This window comes from Tamandua tetradactyla, chromosome 11 (genome assembly GCF_023851605.1).
Source record: "Tamandua tetradactyla isolate mTamTet1 chromosome 11, mTamTet1.pri, whole genome shotgun sequence".
Taxonomy (NCBI): domain Eukaryota; kingdom Metazoa; phylum Chordata; class Mammalia; order Pilosa; family Myrmecophagidae; genus Tamandua; species Tamandua tetradactyla.
Window position 1 is genome coordinate 8,742,998 of NC_135337.1, and position 19,772 is coordinate 8,762,769.

Sequence of the window (19,772 nt, forward strand, 5' to 3'; positions counted from 1 at the left end):
GAATGTTGCCTGAGGCAAGACAAAATTATATTTGCCCACCCAGATGGAACCTATGACTGATTTTACAGGTGACATGTGTTACCATATGATCCCAGCAGCCCTTTGAAAAGATTATCTCAAATGTTTTAGCAGCAAATCTAATGCAATTACAGTTAATTAACCTGGTATTCAATCACTGAACAAGCTCACCAATAGAATGCAACAAAAAACCTTCAGAAGTAAAAAAAAAAAAAAAAAAGGCCTCCTAGAAACCAACCCTCCTTACAAAGTCCATGCAATAAAGCGTATACACTTCCCACTGAAGCATCTTTAGACCTTCCCTTAGTGCCTATTCTTCCAGCTACTAAGCTAGACAATTGTTTAGTCAGTCCACAGGAGATTAGAAGCAGTATATTTGGGGTGGGAGGAGAGAATGCAGGGATCATGGAAAACAAGTTTTTGGTCCTGTCAGCAAGGAATTAAAAACAAAAATAAATCTGGGGGTTCTGTGGGTGTTTAGTACAGAACACAATTAGTCCTGTATACTTCAATAGTTGTGTTCCTAAGATGTTAATAATAACGTTTTTATAGAAAATTTCCTGCAAACATACATACTAATACATCTCAATATTATCTCAATATTACATCTCAATATTATCTCAATATTACAAAGGACAAATACATCTCAATATTATCAAAGGACAAACTTCGGTTAACTGGAAAAATGAATTGTATCTATTGACTACCATACTGCCAAATGACACCAGAAATACTGTATTTCATATAAATGCTTCCATCTTAGACAAATCACGACACACAAGAAAAGCATACACAACAGAGACTTTCACCTGCTCAAACCGTGACAAACAAATAAAACATAGTTACTCCAAAGAGGTAGAAAGTCTACTTTGGGCCCCAAAGAAGTACAATAGTATTCCTATACAGGTTGCAAACTGAAATTGATAACAGCATGGCACAATGCGCAGAGCCTGTGATATTACCAAAGGCAAAGAAAACTGTTTAGGTTTTTAAACAATTTCTTTATAAAGTTTTTCCCTTCAATATTTCTGACAGCCTTTCTGGATTGAACAGCCCCAAATTCACAACTCATTAAATCACCTCAAGGACTTTAAAATAACTTTAAATACAAGAAAAATAACTTACACTTCCTGTAATGTTTGCCATTCCAAGGTGATGTTCCAGTTAGACAATCGATTATGACTCAAATCCCTGAAGGACAAAATATCATTCTTAGATTGGTGTTGGAAAGTAGACATAAAGAAAAAATAATAATAATAAAATAAAATAGGAATACTAACAGTCCAGTCAAATGTGAATATGAGTAGTATAGAGAAAAAGAAGAAATACTTATACAGGAAGAATAAAACTTACCTAGATTTCAAAATAGCTAGGTTACTTTTAAGTTTTTTTCTTTTTAATTAAATAGGGAATGCAGTCACATAGTTCAACCACTAAAAATATGAAGGTGCACGGGTGGTTCAGTGGTAGAATGCTTGCCTTCCATGCAGGAGACCTGGGTTCGTTTTCTGGACCATGTACCCCCCCCCAAAAATATATATATATATATACATGAAAAGGCATACAGTAAAAAGACCTCCACCCAATTCCCTGGTCACCCAATTTTCCTCCCCAACAGCACCAAATGAAAATGTATCATTGCTTGTGTAGCTTTCCAGATATTTTATGCATGGACCAGTAAATTTTTATACAAATAGAATTTATATATTGTTTTGTCTCTTGCTTTTCTCACTTAACAATACATCTTAATAGAATGCTGCACAGCAGTACCTGAAGAGTTTCTTCATCCTGTTTAGTGACTAATATTACATTATATTTTAGCAGTAGATAAATCTGAAGATAGATGGATTTTACAAGTCAAGATGGTGAGTTTCTATATTAGAATTGAGGCTGACCACATCCTTGGCAGGGATGTGGTCTTCTTAAAAAGGGCAATCTAGCTTCAGGGGAGGGAAATTCAAGTCACCTCCAAGTTATGCTAATGATGATGGTAGTAGTGGTGAATCATTTGTTAAGGTGCCAGGCACTCATCTACGCACTTTACACACATTAACTGGCTAAATGCAAACAACAACCTTATAAAGTAAATACTTTAACAATCCTCATTTCCCTGATAAGGAGACAGAGGTTAATAACTTGTCAATCCAAGGTCATGCAACTAATAAGTGAGGAAGCCATAAAAAGTAAATTCAAAATTCCATCTCACTTCTAGTAAGTAATTTATTAGATATAGTAGAGATTTCATGGAGATTAGCCATAAATCCAAACATTTAAGTATGCTTAAAAATTCACCTTGATGCTTCCTGACATCTTTATAAGGTCAAGGTGGGTTCCACCCACACAAGCCATCTGCACAAGAGATGTACTATATTACAGTACAGCCAGCAATAGGAACACATTAGAGAAACATCACAGATCATTTTATCTCACTTGCCACACAGACAGCTGACAGATGCACACGCAGATTTGAACAATGCCTCCATCACAGTAGAACAATTTGTTCTCAGATTCATGCTTACCCATCTCTAAAACCTAGCCACTTTCACTTAAGTCTTATTTTACACCATAACATAAGTAAGGGTACATCAAAGCATCACTTTTCCACAACAGCTTTTTTAAAGCCTTTATTTCAAGATGTCTAACACCGGGCATCAGTTCACAAATGGGAGGATTCACTGATAAATGTACGAGGTAAAATTATGAACTGAATCAATACTTTTATCCAGCTTACACTTGGTATTAAACAAACAAACAAAAAACGTATAAAGGAAAGATGATTATTTTTGTCCTGTTTTATTTTGCGGAGTTTCAACTGAGGTGAAAATTAAACAACTTTAAACAACTATTCTAAGTATTCTATATTCTGCGCCAAGTTGGATGCTCTGGCAGATGGAGAGCTAATATCATCAGTGTACCAAACTAGCATAGTACAATTTAATTCAACATCTCATGCTTGTCAAAATTTAACTTCTAGAATTTTAACTCCTAGAAAAGGAGGAAGTTAAATTTTTATTTTATTAAATTTTCATTTTAATCATAATCTAGAATCTCCCTGCCTGTACTCATAAAGACTAAAGTATCTCCTTTCCTATATTTTTCCATGGATATCAATGATGACCAGATAAGCATTTTTTAAAGAAAATCATTATTAAAGAAATCTAAAGCAGTAAAATTAAACTCAACTTACACATGGTATAAGCCACCTGGTGTATATATATATATATATATGTGTGTATATATATATATATATACACACACACCATATATATACACACACACCATATATATACACACACCATATATATAACTGAAAGCTGTCCAGTGGTCTATTGGGGAAAGAGTGATTTTCTCATTATCAAGAACCTAAAGGATTTTCAATGAAACCCAAAGGATACCCGAAATACTTCAGAGCTTCTCCACAAGATAATGTCTTCAGGATATATGCTTTGAAACAGCCTTCCAGGTCAGACCTCCCCAAATAATGAGACTCCCTGGACTCTTCTTCAGCAAATCCATATTGAATGGGATTAAAAAGCACAGTGAACTCTCCTTTGGGAGATAATGATAATACTCTCATAGAAAGCAATTAATATACATCAGTATAGCTGTAATAGCAGGTGTCTACATAGAATTACATGGACTGATCTGCTCATCAGGTAATCATTAACTAAACCATGAACTGGGGCTCTGTGTTATAAATGCTAGGGCTACAAACACTGTCAACTTTAGTAATCTTTTTTTCTTTTCTGAAAGTAACATTGCAATGCTCAGAGGTAAGAAGTCACTCCAAAACCATAAACATAAATCCAACATCAACCTCACTGTTCCTCTTTACTGGAAATGAGTATATTAACTTTCTTTTACACTTAAATTTCACTGTGATATTTAATCACTATGCATATGGGAGTACACAGATACACTGTTACCCAAAAGAATGCCTTTTCTATTTCTTTATTGAAAGTACTCCAAAAAGGCTGAAGAAGGCTAAAATTTACAGACTTCAAATATCAGATTAAGAATTTGGATAATTTTTTTTTAATTAAAATCTTTCACTGTTCTTCCCAGTGGCCAATAATTAACTCCATTTAGTTTATACAAACTAATGATAGTATATAATTTTTTTAAAAAAAGCAAGAACACTTGGTGGTGCAATGGTTGGCTTAGTGGCAGAATTCTTGTCTGCCATGCCAGGTTCGATTCCCAGTGCCTGTCCATGCAAAAAAAAGGCAAGAACTCTGAACAAAGAATTCTGAAAGTTCTTCCCTGTGCTATTTTGAAACTCTTATGTATCTGTTCTAGTTTGCTAGCTGCCGGAATGCAATATACCAGAGATGAAACGGCTTTTAAAAAGGGGAATTTAATAATAAGTTGCTAGTTTACAATTCTAAGGCCAAGAAAATGTCCCAGTTAAAACAAGTCTATAGAAATGTCCAATCTAAGGCATCGAGGGAAAGATACCGTGGTTCAAGAAGGCCAATGAAGTTCAGGGTGTCTCTCTCTCTCAAATGAGAAGGCGCATGGTGAACACAGTGTTTCTCTCTTGGCTGGAAGGGCACATGGTAAACAGTCAGGGTTCCTCTCTCATCTGGAAGGGCACATGGCAAACACGGTGTCATCTGCTAGCTTCTTCTCCTGGCTTCCTGTTTCATGAAGCTCCTCGGGAGGAATTTTCCTTCTTCATCTCCAAAGGTTGCTGGCTGGAGGACTCTGTTTCTCATGGCTATGTCGTACTCCTCACCTCTCTCTGATGTGCTCTCTGAATCTCCTTCCTTTTCCAAAGTGTTTCCTTTTTATAGGACTTCAGAAACTAGCTAGAGGAGAACTTTGCCTAAGAACAGACCATGCCTGTAAGTAACTGTGCCAGTTTGATTCTGTGGTGGACCCCAGAATAGCCATGCCCTTTGATCCTCATTCAATATTGCTGGGTGGGAGCATTTTGATTGTTTCCATGAAGATGTGACCTACCCAATTGTGGGTGGTAACTTTTGATTAGATGATTTCCATGGAGGTGTGTCTCCACCCTCTGAAGGTGGAGTTGCTTCCTGGAATCCTTTAAAAGAATAAACATTTTGGAGAGAGTCCCTTTTGGTAGAGCCACGAGAAAGCCAGCAACGCTGCCATGTTTGCCATGTGCCCTTCTAGCTGAGAGAGAAATGCTGAACGTCATCAGCCTTCTTGAACCAAGGTATCTTTCCCCAGATGCCTTAAATTGGACGTGTCTATAGGCTTGTTTTAATTGGGACATTTTCTCAGCCTCAGAACTGTAAACTAGCAACTTATTAAATTCCCCTTTTTAAAAGTCATTCTGTTTCTGGTATATTGTATTCCAGCAGCTAGCAAACTAGAACACTAACTTTGATAGGAGTTTGTACTGTTTCTAACTTTATATTTCATTTGTATTGCTACTGAAATGGTTTAAGAATTTCTGATATTGTTATGAAATTAATGTATTTTGTATATGGGGAAAACATGTCTTTTTTACAGTTCAGTTTTTTACTCTGAACTGTAAAAACGTGCTGGTTTGAAAGGATATACAGACCCTAGAAAAGTTATGTTTTAATCAAAATCCCATTTTGTGAAGGCAGAATAATCCCTATTCAATATTGTATGCTTGAAACTGTAATTAGATCATCTCCCTGGAGGTGTGATTTAATCAAGAGTGGTTGTTAAGATAGATTAGGTGACGACATGTCTCCACCCATTTGGGTGGGTCTTGATAAGTTTCGGGAGTCCTATAAAAGAGGAAACATTTTGGAGAATGAAGGAGATTCAGAGACAGCAGAGAATGCTGCAGCACCAGGAAGCAGAGAGTCCATCAGCCAGTACTTTGGAGATGAAAAAGTTAAATGTCTCCCAGGTAGCTTCATGAAACTGGAAGCCAGGAGAGAAAGCTAGCAGATGACGCCATGTTAGCCATGTGCCCTTCCTGATAAGAGAGGACCCCTCACCATGTTCACCATGTGCCTTTCCAGATAAGGGAGAAATTCTGAGTGTGTTTGCCATGTGTCCTTCCACTTGAGAAAGAAACTCTGAACTTCATCGACCTTCTTGAACCACGGTATTTTTCCCTGAATGCCTCAGATTGAGCATTTCTATAGACTTGCTTTAATTGGGACATTTTATCAGCCTTAGAACTGTAAACTACCACCTTATTAAATTCCCCTTTTTAAAAGCCATTCTATTTCTGGTATACTGCACTCCAGCACCTAGCAAATGAGAACAATATCCCAGAAAAGACAGCCATGTTCTTTTTCCTAATTCAGTGCTGTGAGTGGCAGACCTACTGTTTAGGGCGGGACCTTTGATTAGATTGTTTCCATGGAAATGCAACCCACCCAACTCTGGATGGAATCTTTTTTATTAAGTTGTTTCAATGGAGGTGTGTTAACCAACTGCTGTGGGACCATTTGATTAAGTGGTTTACACAGAGATATGTTATTACCTATTCAAGGAGGGTCTTTATCCCCTTACTGGAATCCTTTAAGACTGAACTATTTTGAAAAAGCTCAGAGCCAACATTGACAGAGATATCTGGAGATGCAGAAAGAAAACAACCCCGGGGAAGCTGTCTGAAACCAGAAACCAGAAACCAAAGGACCAGCAGACACCAGCCACATGGTCTCCCAGCTGACTGAGGTGTTCAGGACACCATCAGCCTTTCTTGAGTCAAAATGTCTTTCTCTGGATGCCTTAGCTTGAACATTTTTATGGTCTTAAAAACGTAAGCTTGGGGCAGGCCACAGTGGCTCAGCAGGCAAGGACGCTAGTCTGCCATGCCAGAGGACCCGGGTTTGCTTCCCGGTGCCTGCCCACGTAAAAAAAAAAAAAAAGAAAAGAAAAGAAAAAAAATGTAAGCTTGTAACGTAATAAATCCCTTTTATAAAAGCAACTCATTTTTCACTTTTTCTGATTGGTTGCTTGTAATCAACTCTCACAGGATAGGAGAGCCCAGTCAGTGCCTATTAGATTTGTCTGAAATAAGACTAAATGAGATCTGAGTGAGTGTCTAAGAGGTTCCTCTAAGAATAAAGCTCACTATTTTAGTGTCTTAGAAACATTTTTGCTGTTTGGTGAAACTGGAGATAGGGGGAGATACTGGGTAAACATCTTTAGGATAAATAAAATTTATTATACGTTATATTCTGGCAGCATTAGCAAACTAAAACATTCTCCTTGAACTATCCTTATAATGTACTTAAGAACCTGATGTAATCTAACACTTGATAAACATAACCTAAAAAATTTAGTTTTGCAACAGTCAATAATCTCATCTTTAACTTCTAACACCACTGTATTGGAATAATACGGGCATGATGATTGAAGAGTAAAATCTCAGGAAGGCTTTATCTCAATACTGTAAACTCAGCTCCCACTCATATTAATCTACAGAGATGTAGCTGTAATAAAGGATGAATTATTAAAATTCTTGATATCATGTGGAGACAGAGGTGCCATTACTGTAGTCATTTAGTACCATCATGGTGTAAATAATTTATAGGATGTACTGTACAATCACAACAGTTTGAGAAGGGGTATCAAGTTCTGGAAGCTAATTGCAAAGAAGTCCTGCAGCAATGGAAATGCAGGGGTTTTCTTCTACACAGCGACATATGTACACTTTGAGTCATCACCAACCTTTCCTGCTTTTCAGTTTTCTGCAGCATGAATATACCAAACTGTGAACTTCAGCAACCTCCTATAAAGAGGCCCTTTGCAGAAATTAAAGGATAAAAGCATAGTATATCCAGTATACTTTGCCCTTTCTTTTGTGGACAGAAATCACTGTCTTGTTAATTACAGTGTATCTAAAATAACTTACTTTTAAAAATAATATTTAGGGTTACCATTATGATCAACTGCAGTGCTTACAACCTAACATGCTGAAGATCTTTACTTCTCCTGGGATATGATGAACTAAACACAAGAATCCCAAAACAACTCTTAATATTCTGTCTGCTTTTATGGGTTTGCTTTTCCTTTACCACTTAAAGTTCTACACTAAAATCTGTCACTTTATGGAACTATCAGCCTTCTGTAACACTACTACTTACCTTTTTCTAATTGGTTGCTTCTAATCAATAGTCACAGGATAGGGGAGCCCAGTTTCTGTTAGAACTTGTCTGAAATAAGACTAAATGAGATCTGAGTGAGAAATAAAACTCAACTTTTTTTACCTCCTTGGAAGCTCTAAGAAACTCTAAGAATAGAAACTCTAAGAATAAAAACTCTAAGAATAAAACTGAACTATTTTTAGCTTCTTGGAAGCATTTTGCTTTCTGGTTGAACTGGACATAGGAAAAGATACTGGGTAAACCATCTTCAGGATAAATAAGATTTATTAAAGCATGAGGATAAATAAGATTTATTAAAGCATGAGGATAATGCTATTTATTCCAAATTAAATATTCTATTCTTCTGCATCTGCATTTGCACTATTTATTTGTACAATAGTTTTCATAGGAATCCAAAAAGTTGGAAGTGGGAAAATGGGAGCATTCATTTCAAGAGTATGGACATATTTTATTTTCTTCCATTATCTTCCGCTGGGTTTTAATGTTTGGAAATATTGTTTCACTGGGGAATACAACAAAAAACAGGAAATATGAATTGTACAGATATATTTAAGAATAGTCTTTGCATGCCCAGTTCTGAGACCATGGGCAACTTATTTAATCTCTCTCTAAACTATAGTATCCTCTATAGTTAAATGAGAATACTAGTATCAACCTTATTGGATTGCTGGGACAATTAAAAGAATAAAAATAAAATGCCAGCACACATGTAAGTGTAAATAGTAGGTTATCATATAATACTAGATTTGAAATAGGATGGTGGTTCAGCACCACCTCCTCTTCTATGTAATTTATCTACTGGACATGCAGGTATAATCCACTTCCCAACTAAGGTAAAATCTTAACTGCAGCTACTCCCTTACCTTAACTTATTAAAGCAGTATCTGAATATTAATTCTGAATTCCAATTTCATGAGGAAGATGCAATGATAAGCAGCAACAAAGATCTGATCAAATTATTGAGGTGCATAAACCTGGAGAACAAGATTTGACATTGTAGAATAATCTAGTAATACCACACTTCTAAAAATCTATTCTGTGTATATACTACATAATTATGGAAAGATATCTACCAGGAAGTTACTGTAACAGCAAAATCATAAAATAAAAAGAAACCTAAGCACCTATCAAAATGAAATTAAATAACTTATGATACTTCCATACAATGGAATTCTCTGTAATTAGTAAAACGGATAATATATATATACAGTACATATGACTTCATTTGTTGTCACTCTTTTAAAAAGAAAAGGAAAAATATAGATAGATGTGTAAAACTTCTAGAAGCATACCCAAGAAACAATTAGCAGTGGGTTCTCTTTAAGTGGAAAAAAGGAACTTGGTACTTTTCCATTTTATATTCTTCTGTAGTGTTTTAATAGTTTACCATGGGAAACTATTAACTTATTTAAAAATAAGAATAAACTCACTTAAAAACATCTATCTTTAACCCAGAATGTGACTGGGAAAGAAGATTTTAATGCTGTCACTCTTCTACGAGATCAAAATTCTTCCTACAAAATGTTTTTAGAATAATATCATAGTTGATCTGAAAAAGTAAATCAGAGCAATTATAACATTTGAAACAGAAAAAGAATAACCGAGTAACTAGATAGCCTCTTATCCTGCTAAACAGCAATGCACCTCAGAAAGATAATGAAAAATGCAAACAGTCTTAGTTTTTAGACTGTTTTATAAAATAGTAAATTTCATTTCAGAACCTAGTATCTGGCCTTCAAAATTAAAGCCATTTAACAAAGTTGGACATTTAGCAAGCAATACAAAACCATGGAATATTACTCCCATGTTTTTAATATCCATTTTTTTTTCTATTTAGACTAAAATAATAATTCAGCAATAGTGGAAAAAAACAATGAAGGGAGGTGGCCTAAGAGTACAAACAAGTGAGGAATGGAAAGGGAAACTATGGTGTTTACATACAACGGACTACTGAGCAGCCACAAGAAGGAATCAAGTTGTGAGGCATGCAACTAGGTGAATGAACCTTAGAGCTGTATGCTCAATGAAATGTCAGGAAAAAAAGATAAATATTATCATGCTTCAATTATATGGACTAACTATAATATAAAAATTCGGTGGACTAAAGTCGAGAGCATGGGTTATCAGGCTAGGGCTTATTGTAAAGAGTCCTAGATTATAAACTCTTACAGCAGTCACATATACTCATGAGGTGTAACTGTTAATTCTAAATTCTGAGATACTGAACTGTTTTATATAACATGGTCTTTCCCAGAAACTCTGGGTACTTATATAACACCTGAGACTCAGAGTTAGAGCTCTGATGCTATGAAAATGAGCAGTATCCCGTACAGGAACTATTTAAAGTTGAAAAAAGGGATCAGAGTTCAACTAGAGAGGTATGAATGAAGATGATATGGATAGGACTAAAGTATATCAGAAGACTGGGTAAAGGATGATATGGTCTATATTTTAAAACCTCAACTTCTGGGTTGACTAAAGTATGAGATGTTATTTGGTGCAAAACTTGTATTTTGGATAATGCATTTCCTAATTCAACTTTTATGGTCAGTTTAGATCAACACCATAAATACATGGAATCTTGAATAGGAAGTGAGATTCTGTTGGTTTGTCCAAGTTAGTGTGATATCCCGATAAATCCCAGAGCAATTTGGGAAGTGAATAAAGAAGCATTTGCAAAGTCCCCTTGGGGAATGGGGAAAAGTAGGAAACTCAACTTTCCCATTTGGAGAATTTCTAAAATTCTCTAAAGCAGTGGGGACAATCAAATCAACAGCCGAGCCCTCGATCTTGGGGTTTGCCCCTATGAAACTTATTTCTGCAAAGGATATGCTAGGCCTACTTAAAGTTATGCCTAAGAGTCACCCCCAGAGAATTTCTTTTGTTGCTCAGATGTGGTCTCTCTCTCTAAGCCAGCTCAGTATGTGAACTCACTGCCTTCCCTTTCTACGTTGGTACATGACTCCCAGTGGATGTAAATCTCCCTAGCAATGTGGGACAGAAAGCCTGGGATAAGCCAGGACCCAGCATCAAGAGACTGAGAAAGCCTTCTTGACCAAAAAGGAGAAGACAGAAATGAGAAAAAAGAAAGTGTCAGTTGCTGAGAGATTTCAAACAGAGTCAAGAGGTTATCCTGGAGGTCATTCTTATGCATTATACAAATATTCCTTTTCAGTTTATGGTGTATCTGAATGGCTAAAGGGAAGTACCTGAAATTGCAGAGCTGTGTTCCAGTAGCCTAGATTCTTGAAGACAAATGTATAAAGATAAACGTTTACAATGTGACAGTGTGATTGTGAGAATCTTGTGTCTGATATCCTTATATCCAGGGTATGGACAGATGAATAAAAATTGGATAAAAATAAATAATGGGGAGGAAGGGTAATATAAATTGAGTAGATGGAAACACTTGCGGTCAATAAGTGAGAGGGGTAAGTTGTATGGTATGAGTTTTTCCTATTTTCTTTTTATTTCTTTTCTTGGAGTGATGCAAATGTTCTTAAAAATGATCATGGTGATGAATACACAACTATGTGATGATACTGTGAGCCACTGATTGTGTACCAGGTATAAAAGTATGTGTGTGAAGATTTTTCTTGTTAAAAAGATTTTTTAAATAGTGGAATAAAGACTGCTAATTATACATGAATATATACAGAAAGCCACAGCATTTTCCATCATTATTTGTAGGCATTTTCTGGGTATCAATTTGATTCATATCTTTGTATCAAACCAATTTTATTAGATTACAATAAAGATTTTTAGGAGTAAGTGGATATTAAAACAAGTCATCTTGTCATTTATGTTGTTGGCCAAGAAGATCTAATCAAAGTCAAGCATGAACTGGGCTTCTCCTTATTAATGCAAATTCAGTAAAACCATCACTCCTTAAAGCCTACATAGTTTAACCTGGCACCAGTCTAATACCTCCTCAAACAAGTACACTTATGCTTAAGGTTAGCTATGTTTTCCCTCCTGCAACTTGCCAAGATCTTATTTCAACTACATAAGCAAATTGTCATACTGATTTTGAAAAAAAATAAAAATGTGTAAGAAACCCAAATTTAAGGATTTACATACAAATTTATTTACATACTTCACTACTGTTGTATTGTGTTTTAACTTTAAAACTGCTAAATCCATTAAAAAAAAACCTACTGGGCGGGCCACGGTGGCTCAGCAGGCAAGAATGCTCACCTGCCATGCCAGAGGACCCGGGTTCAATTCCCGGTGCCTGCCCATGTGGAAAAAAAAAATTAAAAAAACCTACTAATCACCACTAGTTATTCTGCCAGTTAAGTTGGTTGCAAATAATGTAATGACAGTCTCTTTGGGCAAGGATGGGCAAGCATAAAGGAAGGAGAGGTAAAAGACACAATTAAAACTGATTTACAGCAATGTCAAGTTTGCTATAACTATTCCTTTCTTCTAGTTCCTGCTCCAAATAGAAATTATTTGGATTACTTAAATTGCTCTTAATTTTTATTTCCATCAACTAAAAATCTCAACACCTTTGTCGACTTGAATAATGCAGAAGAAAACTATGAGTTGAATCATTTACTTTGGTGTAGAAAATAAAATACGGCATAAGAATACAGTCCGACTTTTTTTGAACTTTTTTGTTAAGCTCTTAATACATGATTTTTTTTCCCCCAATGCTTAAATATCACTTTTCCATTAGGACTGAAGAACCTTAAAAAAAAAAAAAAAAAAGTACATTATACCATATAAAATGCATGGATCTAAATTGGAGGAAATAAATTTTCTAGCATTTAGCAAGCCAAGAGACTACCTGCATATCAAAAAAAAAAAAAAATTCCACAACAAAAAGACAAACCACCCAATTTAAAAATGGGTAAAGTGATATCCTTGCAAGCAGCAGGGACAACCAAATCAATAGGCCAAGCTCTCAATCTTGGAGTTTGTGCCTATGAAACTTATCCCCATAAAGAACAGCCAGCCTAAGCCTACTTAAAATTAGGCTTAAGAGTCACCCCTGGAGAACCTCTTTGTTGCTCAGATGTGGCCTCCCTCTCTCTCAGCCAACACAGCAAGCAAACTTACTGCCCTTCCCCTCTCTACGTGGGCCATGATTTCCACCAGTGTAAACATCTCTGGCAACGTGGGAGAGAAATCTTAGAACGAGCTGGGACTCAGCATGAAGGGATAGAGAAAGCCTCGACCAAAAGGGGAAAGAGAGAAATGAGACAAAATAAGTCGTCAGTGGCTGAGAGATTTCAGAGTTGAGAGTTATCCTGGAGGTTATTCTTACACATTATATAGATATGCCCTTTTTAGTTTATGATGTATTAGAGGGCCTAGAGGGAAGTGTCTGAAACTGTAGAGCTGTGTTCCAGTAGCCATGTTTCTTGAAGATGATTGTATAATGATACAGCTTTTGCAATGTGACTGTGTGATTGTGAAAACCTAGTGTCTGATGCTCCTTTTATCTACAACATGGACAGATGAGTAAAAATATGGATTAAAAAATAAAGTAACAGGGAACAAAGGTTAAAATTAAGTGAGTAGACTGATATACTAGTGGTCAATGGAAGGGAGTGGTAAGGGGTATGGTATGTGTTCTAGTTTGCTAGCTGCCAGAATGCAACACACCAGAGACAGACTGGCTTTTAATAAAAGAAAATTTATTTCGCTAGTTCTTTAGAGGAAAGGCAGATAACTTTCAAATGAGGTTCTTTCTTACACAGGAAGGCACAGGGTGATCTCTGCTGGCCTTCTCTCTAGGACTCTGGGTTCCAGCAACTTTTCCCAGGGTTATTTCTCTCTGCATCTCCAAAGGCCTGGGCTGAGCTGCAAGTGCTGAGATGAGGTATGCTGAGCTACTTGGGCTGTGCTATGTTAAGCTCTCTCATTTAAGCACCAGCCAATTAAACCAAACATCATTCACTGCAGCAGGCTCGCCTCCTAGCTGACTGCAGATGTAATCAGCAACAGATGAGGTTCACATGCCATTGGCGTATGTCCACAGCAATAGAACTAGGCACCTTCACCTGGCCAAGTTGACACCTGAATCTAACTACCACAGCATGTATGAGTTTTTCTTTTTTTCTTTCTTTTACTGGAAAGACGCAAGTGTCAAAAAAAAAATGATCAAAACCACTGACTGTAACCATGTCAGGAATGACTGTATGTCAAGAATGTTGGTATGCCAGTTCATTGTTTCTAATAAAAAGATTTAAAATAAATAATCTGAAAAAAAGATAGTAAAGTTACTTGTAACAGTCAAGTATTCAAACATGTTACAAATTTGAAAACTGATGAGTAATTTTAAAAGGTAAAAAAATAAGTAAAAGCATAACTATGTGCTTACTTTGGCAGCATCTATACCAAAAAAGAAAAGAAAAAACACAGAAAAAATAGCATGGCCCCTGAGCAAGGATGGCACACAAATTCATGAAGCATCCCACACTTTTTTAAAAAAAGTTTATCAAATATCAGGATTAAAATTAGTTCATAGATTCATGGATGAATGAATGTATTCTAAAAGTTTCAATGTTAATTCTATGTCCATTTTTAATTTTGATATTAATAATTACTAAAAATGTATTTTATTATACAAATGAATGGAAATGGTTAGGGTTTGTCAATCAATAATAAATAATAAAAATGGACAAAGGCTCCCCTCTATGTGGGACATGACATTCAGTGATGTGAGTCTCCCTGGCACCCTACAACATGACTCCCAGGAATGAGCCTGGCTCTGGCACCATGGGATTGATGATGCCTATCTGACCAAAAGGGAAAAAAGAAATGTAACGGAATAAGGTAGCAGGGGTTAAGAGATTACAAATAGAGTCAAGAAGCTATTCGGGAGTTACTCTTACTTAAACTTCGGCTACATATTGCTAATTGCCATGTTTTGCTAAGCCCCAACCAACAGTACTCCTGTAAACCCTAAAGAATACCCAGGGCTCTATCTGAGACTTTATAAAAGTTCCACTCTCTAAGCTTATTTTTCAGAAACCTAAAACCTCTAGATGGTTCCTAGACCAGATAAGCCCTGAAACCCAGAGTTATCAGTATCTCCAAGAGCATCAATCAGCTGCATCCCCCCTCCCCCATAACGTTGCCACCTCTTTTCAACATGAGGAAGTTAGAATGGCCATTGCCCAAATATCCCTAAAGAGAGGGAGAAGGATCAAAGGAGGATGAGTTGTAACAGAGAAGACAGGATTTAACAAATGAGTATGACTACTGAATCATTATACTGTTATTTCTTTTTAGTCTCCAGTGTGTTGGAGCAGCTAGAAGGAAATGTCTGAAATTGTGGAAGTGTAACTCATCCCATACTTTGAAATTTATTCTAGAACTACTTGTTAAAATGTACTTTGAAATTTATTTTTTTTGTATATATATTTTACAATAAAAAATGTTTAAAAAAAGAAAAACTGACAAAGAACTTGAATAGACATTCTCCAAAGAAAATAAGCAAATGACCAGCAGGCACATGAACAGATGAGCAATATAATTAGCCCTACGGGAAATGCAAATCCAAAACACAATGAGACACCACTTCATACCCACTAGGCTGGCTATTATTTTAAAAGATGGAAAATAACAAGTGTTGACAAAAATGAGGAAAAACTGGGAACCCTTTTACATTGCTGGTGGGAATGTAAAATACAGAAAACACATTTCCCCTGTGCAAAATCTGGCTGTTCCTCAAAAAGTTAAACACAGAATTTTACCAGAAAACCCAGTAATTTCAATCCTAGGTGTACACCCCCAAAAACAGTAAAGAAACTCCATCAGATACTTGTACACCAATGTTCAGAGCAGCACTATTCACAATAGCCAATAGGTGGAAACAATGCAAGTATTTTCATTAATAGATGAATAAATAAACAAAATGAAGTATATACATAAATGAAAATGATTTAGTCATAAAAAGAAATGAAGTTTTGATACAAGCATGCATGAATCCTAAAACATCCTAAGTAAAATAAGCTAAACACAAAAGGATAAATATTGTATGATTCCACTTATATGAAATACCTAGAATGAGCAAATTCACAGAGACAGAAAGTAGATTAGAGATTACCAGGGGCTGAGGAGAAAGGTGAATAGGGATAATGTTTAATGAGTAGAATTTCCATGTGGAGTGATGAAACGGTTTGAAAATGGATCATGGTTATGGTTGTACAACATTGTGACTGCGATTAATGCCAAAGAATTGTATATTTAAAATGCTTAAAATAACAGATTTTATGTTATATATTTTTTTCTCAGCACAATAAAATTTTAAATATATATTTGATCACCTATGTGTTGATTACATGTTATACATTGGAAAATGCAAAACATTTTTAAATATAATGAAAAATAATTAGGATAATGTTCTAGTTTATAAGCTGCCAGAATGCGATATACCAAAAACAAACTAGTTTTTAAAAAAGGGAATTTATTAAGTTGCTAGTTTATAGTTCTAAGGTTATGAAAATGTCCAAATTAAAGCAAGGCTATGAAAATGTTCAATCTAAGGAATCCAGAGAGAGGAGGCCAATGATGCTCAGGGTTTCTCTCTCAGTGGAAAGGCATCTCAGTGGAAAGACATATGGCAAAGTCTGATAGCTTTCTCTCCCGGCTTCTTGTTCATGAAACTCCCCCAGGGGCATTTTCCTTCTTCATCTCCAAAGGTCTCTGGTTGCATGGGCTCTAAAGCTTTTTCCAAAATGGTTCCCACTGAAGTAAGCAACCCACCTTGAATGGGTGGAGACACATCTCTCCATGGAAATAATCAGAAAGATACCACCCAGCAATACTGAATGAGCATTAAAGGACATGGCTTTTCTGGGATACACAAGATTCAAACCTGCACAGACAATAATCTCCATAAAAATAAATATGTCCCCCAAAGCAAAAAGAAATAGTAAAGAATTATGCAAAGCACAGATCCCCTCAATTAATATTCGATTAGCAAAAACTGCTTGTGGTTTGATAGTTTGTCAACCATTGTTGCACATTAGCATCATCACTGAAGATTTTTTAACACTGAAACTGGGGTCTCATCTCAGACCAACTATCAGAATCATGTGAGTGGGAGGGGGTGGGGGTGGGGGAAGGTTTAAGGTCCAAGCATTGGTGATTTGTAAAAGTTTCCCAAGGGAAATTTAACATGCAACCAAAGCTGAGAGCCATTACACTAGTCCAGAAAACTACTAACTATGCCACAGCCAGATCAATAACGTCCAAAAGATGCTTCACTCTGATTTCTTCAATTCTTCATTTTCTCACCTTGCGATAAACCTGTGTGTCAACAAAGATTCCATACCTACCTACCTTATGCCAGGCACTGCACTAAGCGGTAGTAAACAAAATAGACATTTTTATCCTCTTGGGGTCACACGATCACTTTAAATTAAGGCTTCACTGGCATTGAAATATGACTAAGTGATATTTACTATCAAGATTACTATCAAATTTACTATAAAATGAATTTCTATTTGCACCACAGGAGGATGGGACAGAAGGGAAGGAAAAAGGAATGCTTTTTTCCTGCTTAACACAATTGTTTTGCTTAAATTTTTTTTTTAAAACAATGAGCATGTATGCCCTTTCACAGTTTTTTCAAAGTATGTTTTTAAAAAAGATTTAAAAATGAATTCCTAGGCACATGAAGAGATGCTCAATGTCCCTGTCATTAGAGAAATGCAAATCAAAACCACAATGAGATATCATCTCACACCCACCAGAATGGCCATTATCAACAAAACAGAAAATGACAAGTGCTGGAGAGGATGCGGAGAAAGAGGCACACTTATCCACTGTTGGTGGGAATGTCAAATGGTGCAACCACTCTGGAAGGCAGTTTGGCGGTTCCTCAAAAAGCTGAATATAGAATTGTCATACGACCCAGCAATACCATTGCTGGGTATCTACTCAAAGGACTTAAGGGCAAAGACACAAACGGACATTTGCACACCAATGTTTATAGCAGCATTATTTACAATTGCAAAGAGATGGAAACAGCCGAAATCTCCATCAACAGAAGAGTGGCTAAACAAACTGTGGTATATACATACGATGGAATACTATGCAGCTTTAAGACAGGATAAACTTATGAAGCATGTAATAACATGGATGGACCTAGAGAACATTATGCTGAGTGAGTCCAGCCAAAAACTAAAGGACAAATACTGTATGGTCCCACTGATGTGAACGGACATTCGAGAATAAACTTGGAATATGTCATTGGTAACAGAGTCCAGCAGGAGGTAGAAACAGGGTAAGATAATGGGTAATTGGAGCTGAAGAGATACAGACTGTGCAACAGGACTAGATACAAAAACTCAAAAATGGACAGCACAATAATACCTAATTGTAAAGTAATCATGTTAAAACACTGAATGAAAATCTGTCCTGTAACTATTACTTGTTGAAGAGTACTTTGAGAACTACTGGTTTTTTCTTTCTTTGCTTTGTATGTATGTTATATTATACAATAAAAAAGTTAAAAAACAAAGAAGTGAGCCGTTAGTCTTTGAGTTGGGTAGTGGCATAGAAATTTGCACAGAGGTTCACTCTGGGTCCTTGATCTAGAGCTGGGTTGTGTAGGCAAGACCTAGTAAAGCGTGGCTACTGAGAGGCTGAGAATAAAATGGAAGTACCAGAATTCACTCAGTGCTGGGACATTGGGGTCCCAACTCAACCAGAGTGGATCAATTGTTATATATAAAACCATAAATATATGTACATATATTTATATCAATAGGTAGACATTAGACTATAGATAAACTATGTATAGCTCTCCATATACATATTAATAATTGAGCCAAATATTTAACTTATTTATACTTAATCTGTTTCATTTCTTACTGAAATCATTGAGGGCTATAAATAAATTTTCCTTGAAGAATCAGTTAGATGAATTTCACAGGTTTGATATGAGCTATATGGATTGTTGTTCAATTATGTATGTTTTATCATTTCCATTGTGAATTCTGCTTTCAACTATTACTTGTTTAAAGAGTATGTTATTTTTATGTATATAAGATTTTAAAAATATTTTAGTGTTCATTATTTAATTGATTGGTGATGGTGAACTATATGTATACAGATTCTTTAATATCTATTAAAAAAACACTGAATGAAGCTGCATCTGAGCTATAGGTTTTTTTTTTTGTTTGTCTGTTTGTGTCTTTTTTTTCTTTTTCCTTTTCTTTTTTTTTACTATTATTATTTTTATTTTTTTCTCTATATTAACATTCTATATCTTTTTCTGTTGTTTTGCTAGTTCTTTTCCTAAATCGATGCAAATGTACTAAGAAATGATGATCATGCATCTATGTGATGATGTTAAGAATTACTGATTGCATATGTAGAATGGAATGATTTCTAAATGTTGTGTTAATTACTTTTTTCTTTAATTAATAAAAAAAGTATACATTATAGCACATATATAAAATAAAATTTCCCACCTTAATGACAAAAAAAAAAAAAAAATGAATTCCTAGGAGACTAAAGACATCCCTGTCCTCTCCCTGCCCTACCGAACTGGACACTTGGAATGATGCTGAGCAATCCTATTGGAAAAGGCTGATATGAGCTCCCAAGACTGACACAGACAGGGTTCTGGCAGGGGCTGAGAATACACTCCAACTTTTATGTAGATGTAGCTGCAAAAATAATGGGAGAGATGGTACACAAGCAAGATCTGGAGTT

The 19,772-nt window shown here is 35.8% G+C and overlaps 1 protein-coding gene and 1 non-coding gene across 6 annotated transcripts in view; one reads left to right on the top strand and one right to left on the bottom strand.

Annotated features, from left to right (window-relative positions):
- Positions 1–19,772, bottom strand: part of LRIG2 (leucine rich repeats and immunoglobulin like domains 2) — a 126,465-nt gene that overhangs the window by 97,682 nt on the left and 9,011 nt on the right. For 4 of the 5 annotated variants that reach the window (XM_077119858.1, XM_077119860.1, XM_077119857.1 and 1 more), the window contains exon 2: positions 1,144–1,209. In XM_077119858.1, coding sequence (XP_076975973.1) covers positions 1,144–1,209 — 66 coding nt within the window. Of the gene's footprint in view, positions 1–1,143; positions 1,210–8,069; positions 8,150–8,953; positions 18,054–19,772 lie in introns of those variants that run through there. The other variant, XM_077119861.1, reaches the window with a different exon arrangement.
- LOC143651086 (U6 spliceosomal RNA) lies at positions 14,414–14,524 on the top strand. The gene has a single exon (XR_013159828.1). It is a non-coding gene; the product is annotated as a U6 spliceosomal RNA (small nuclear RNA).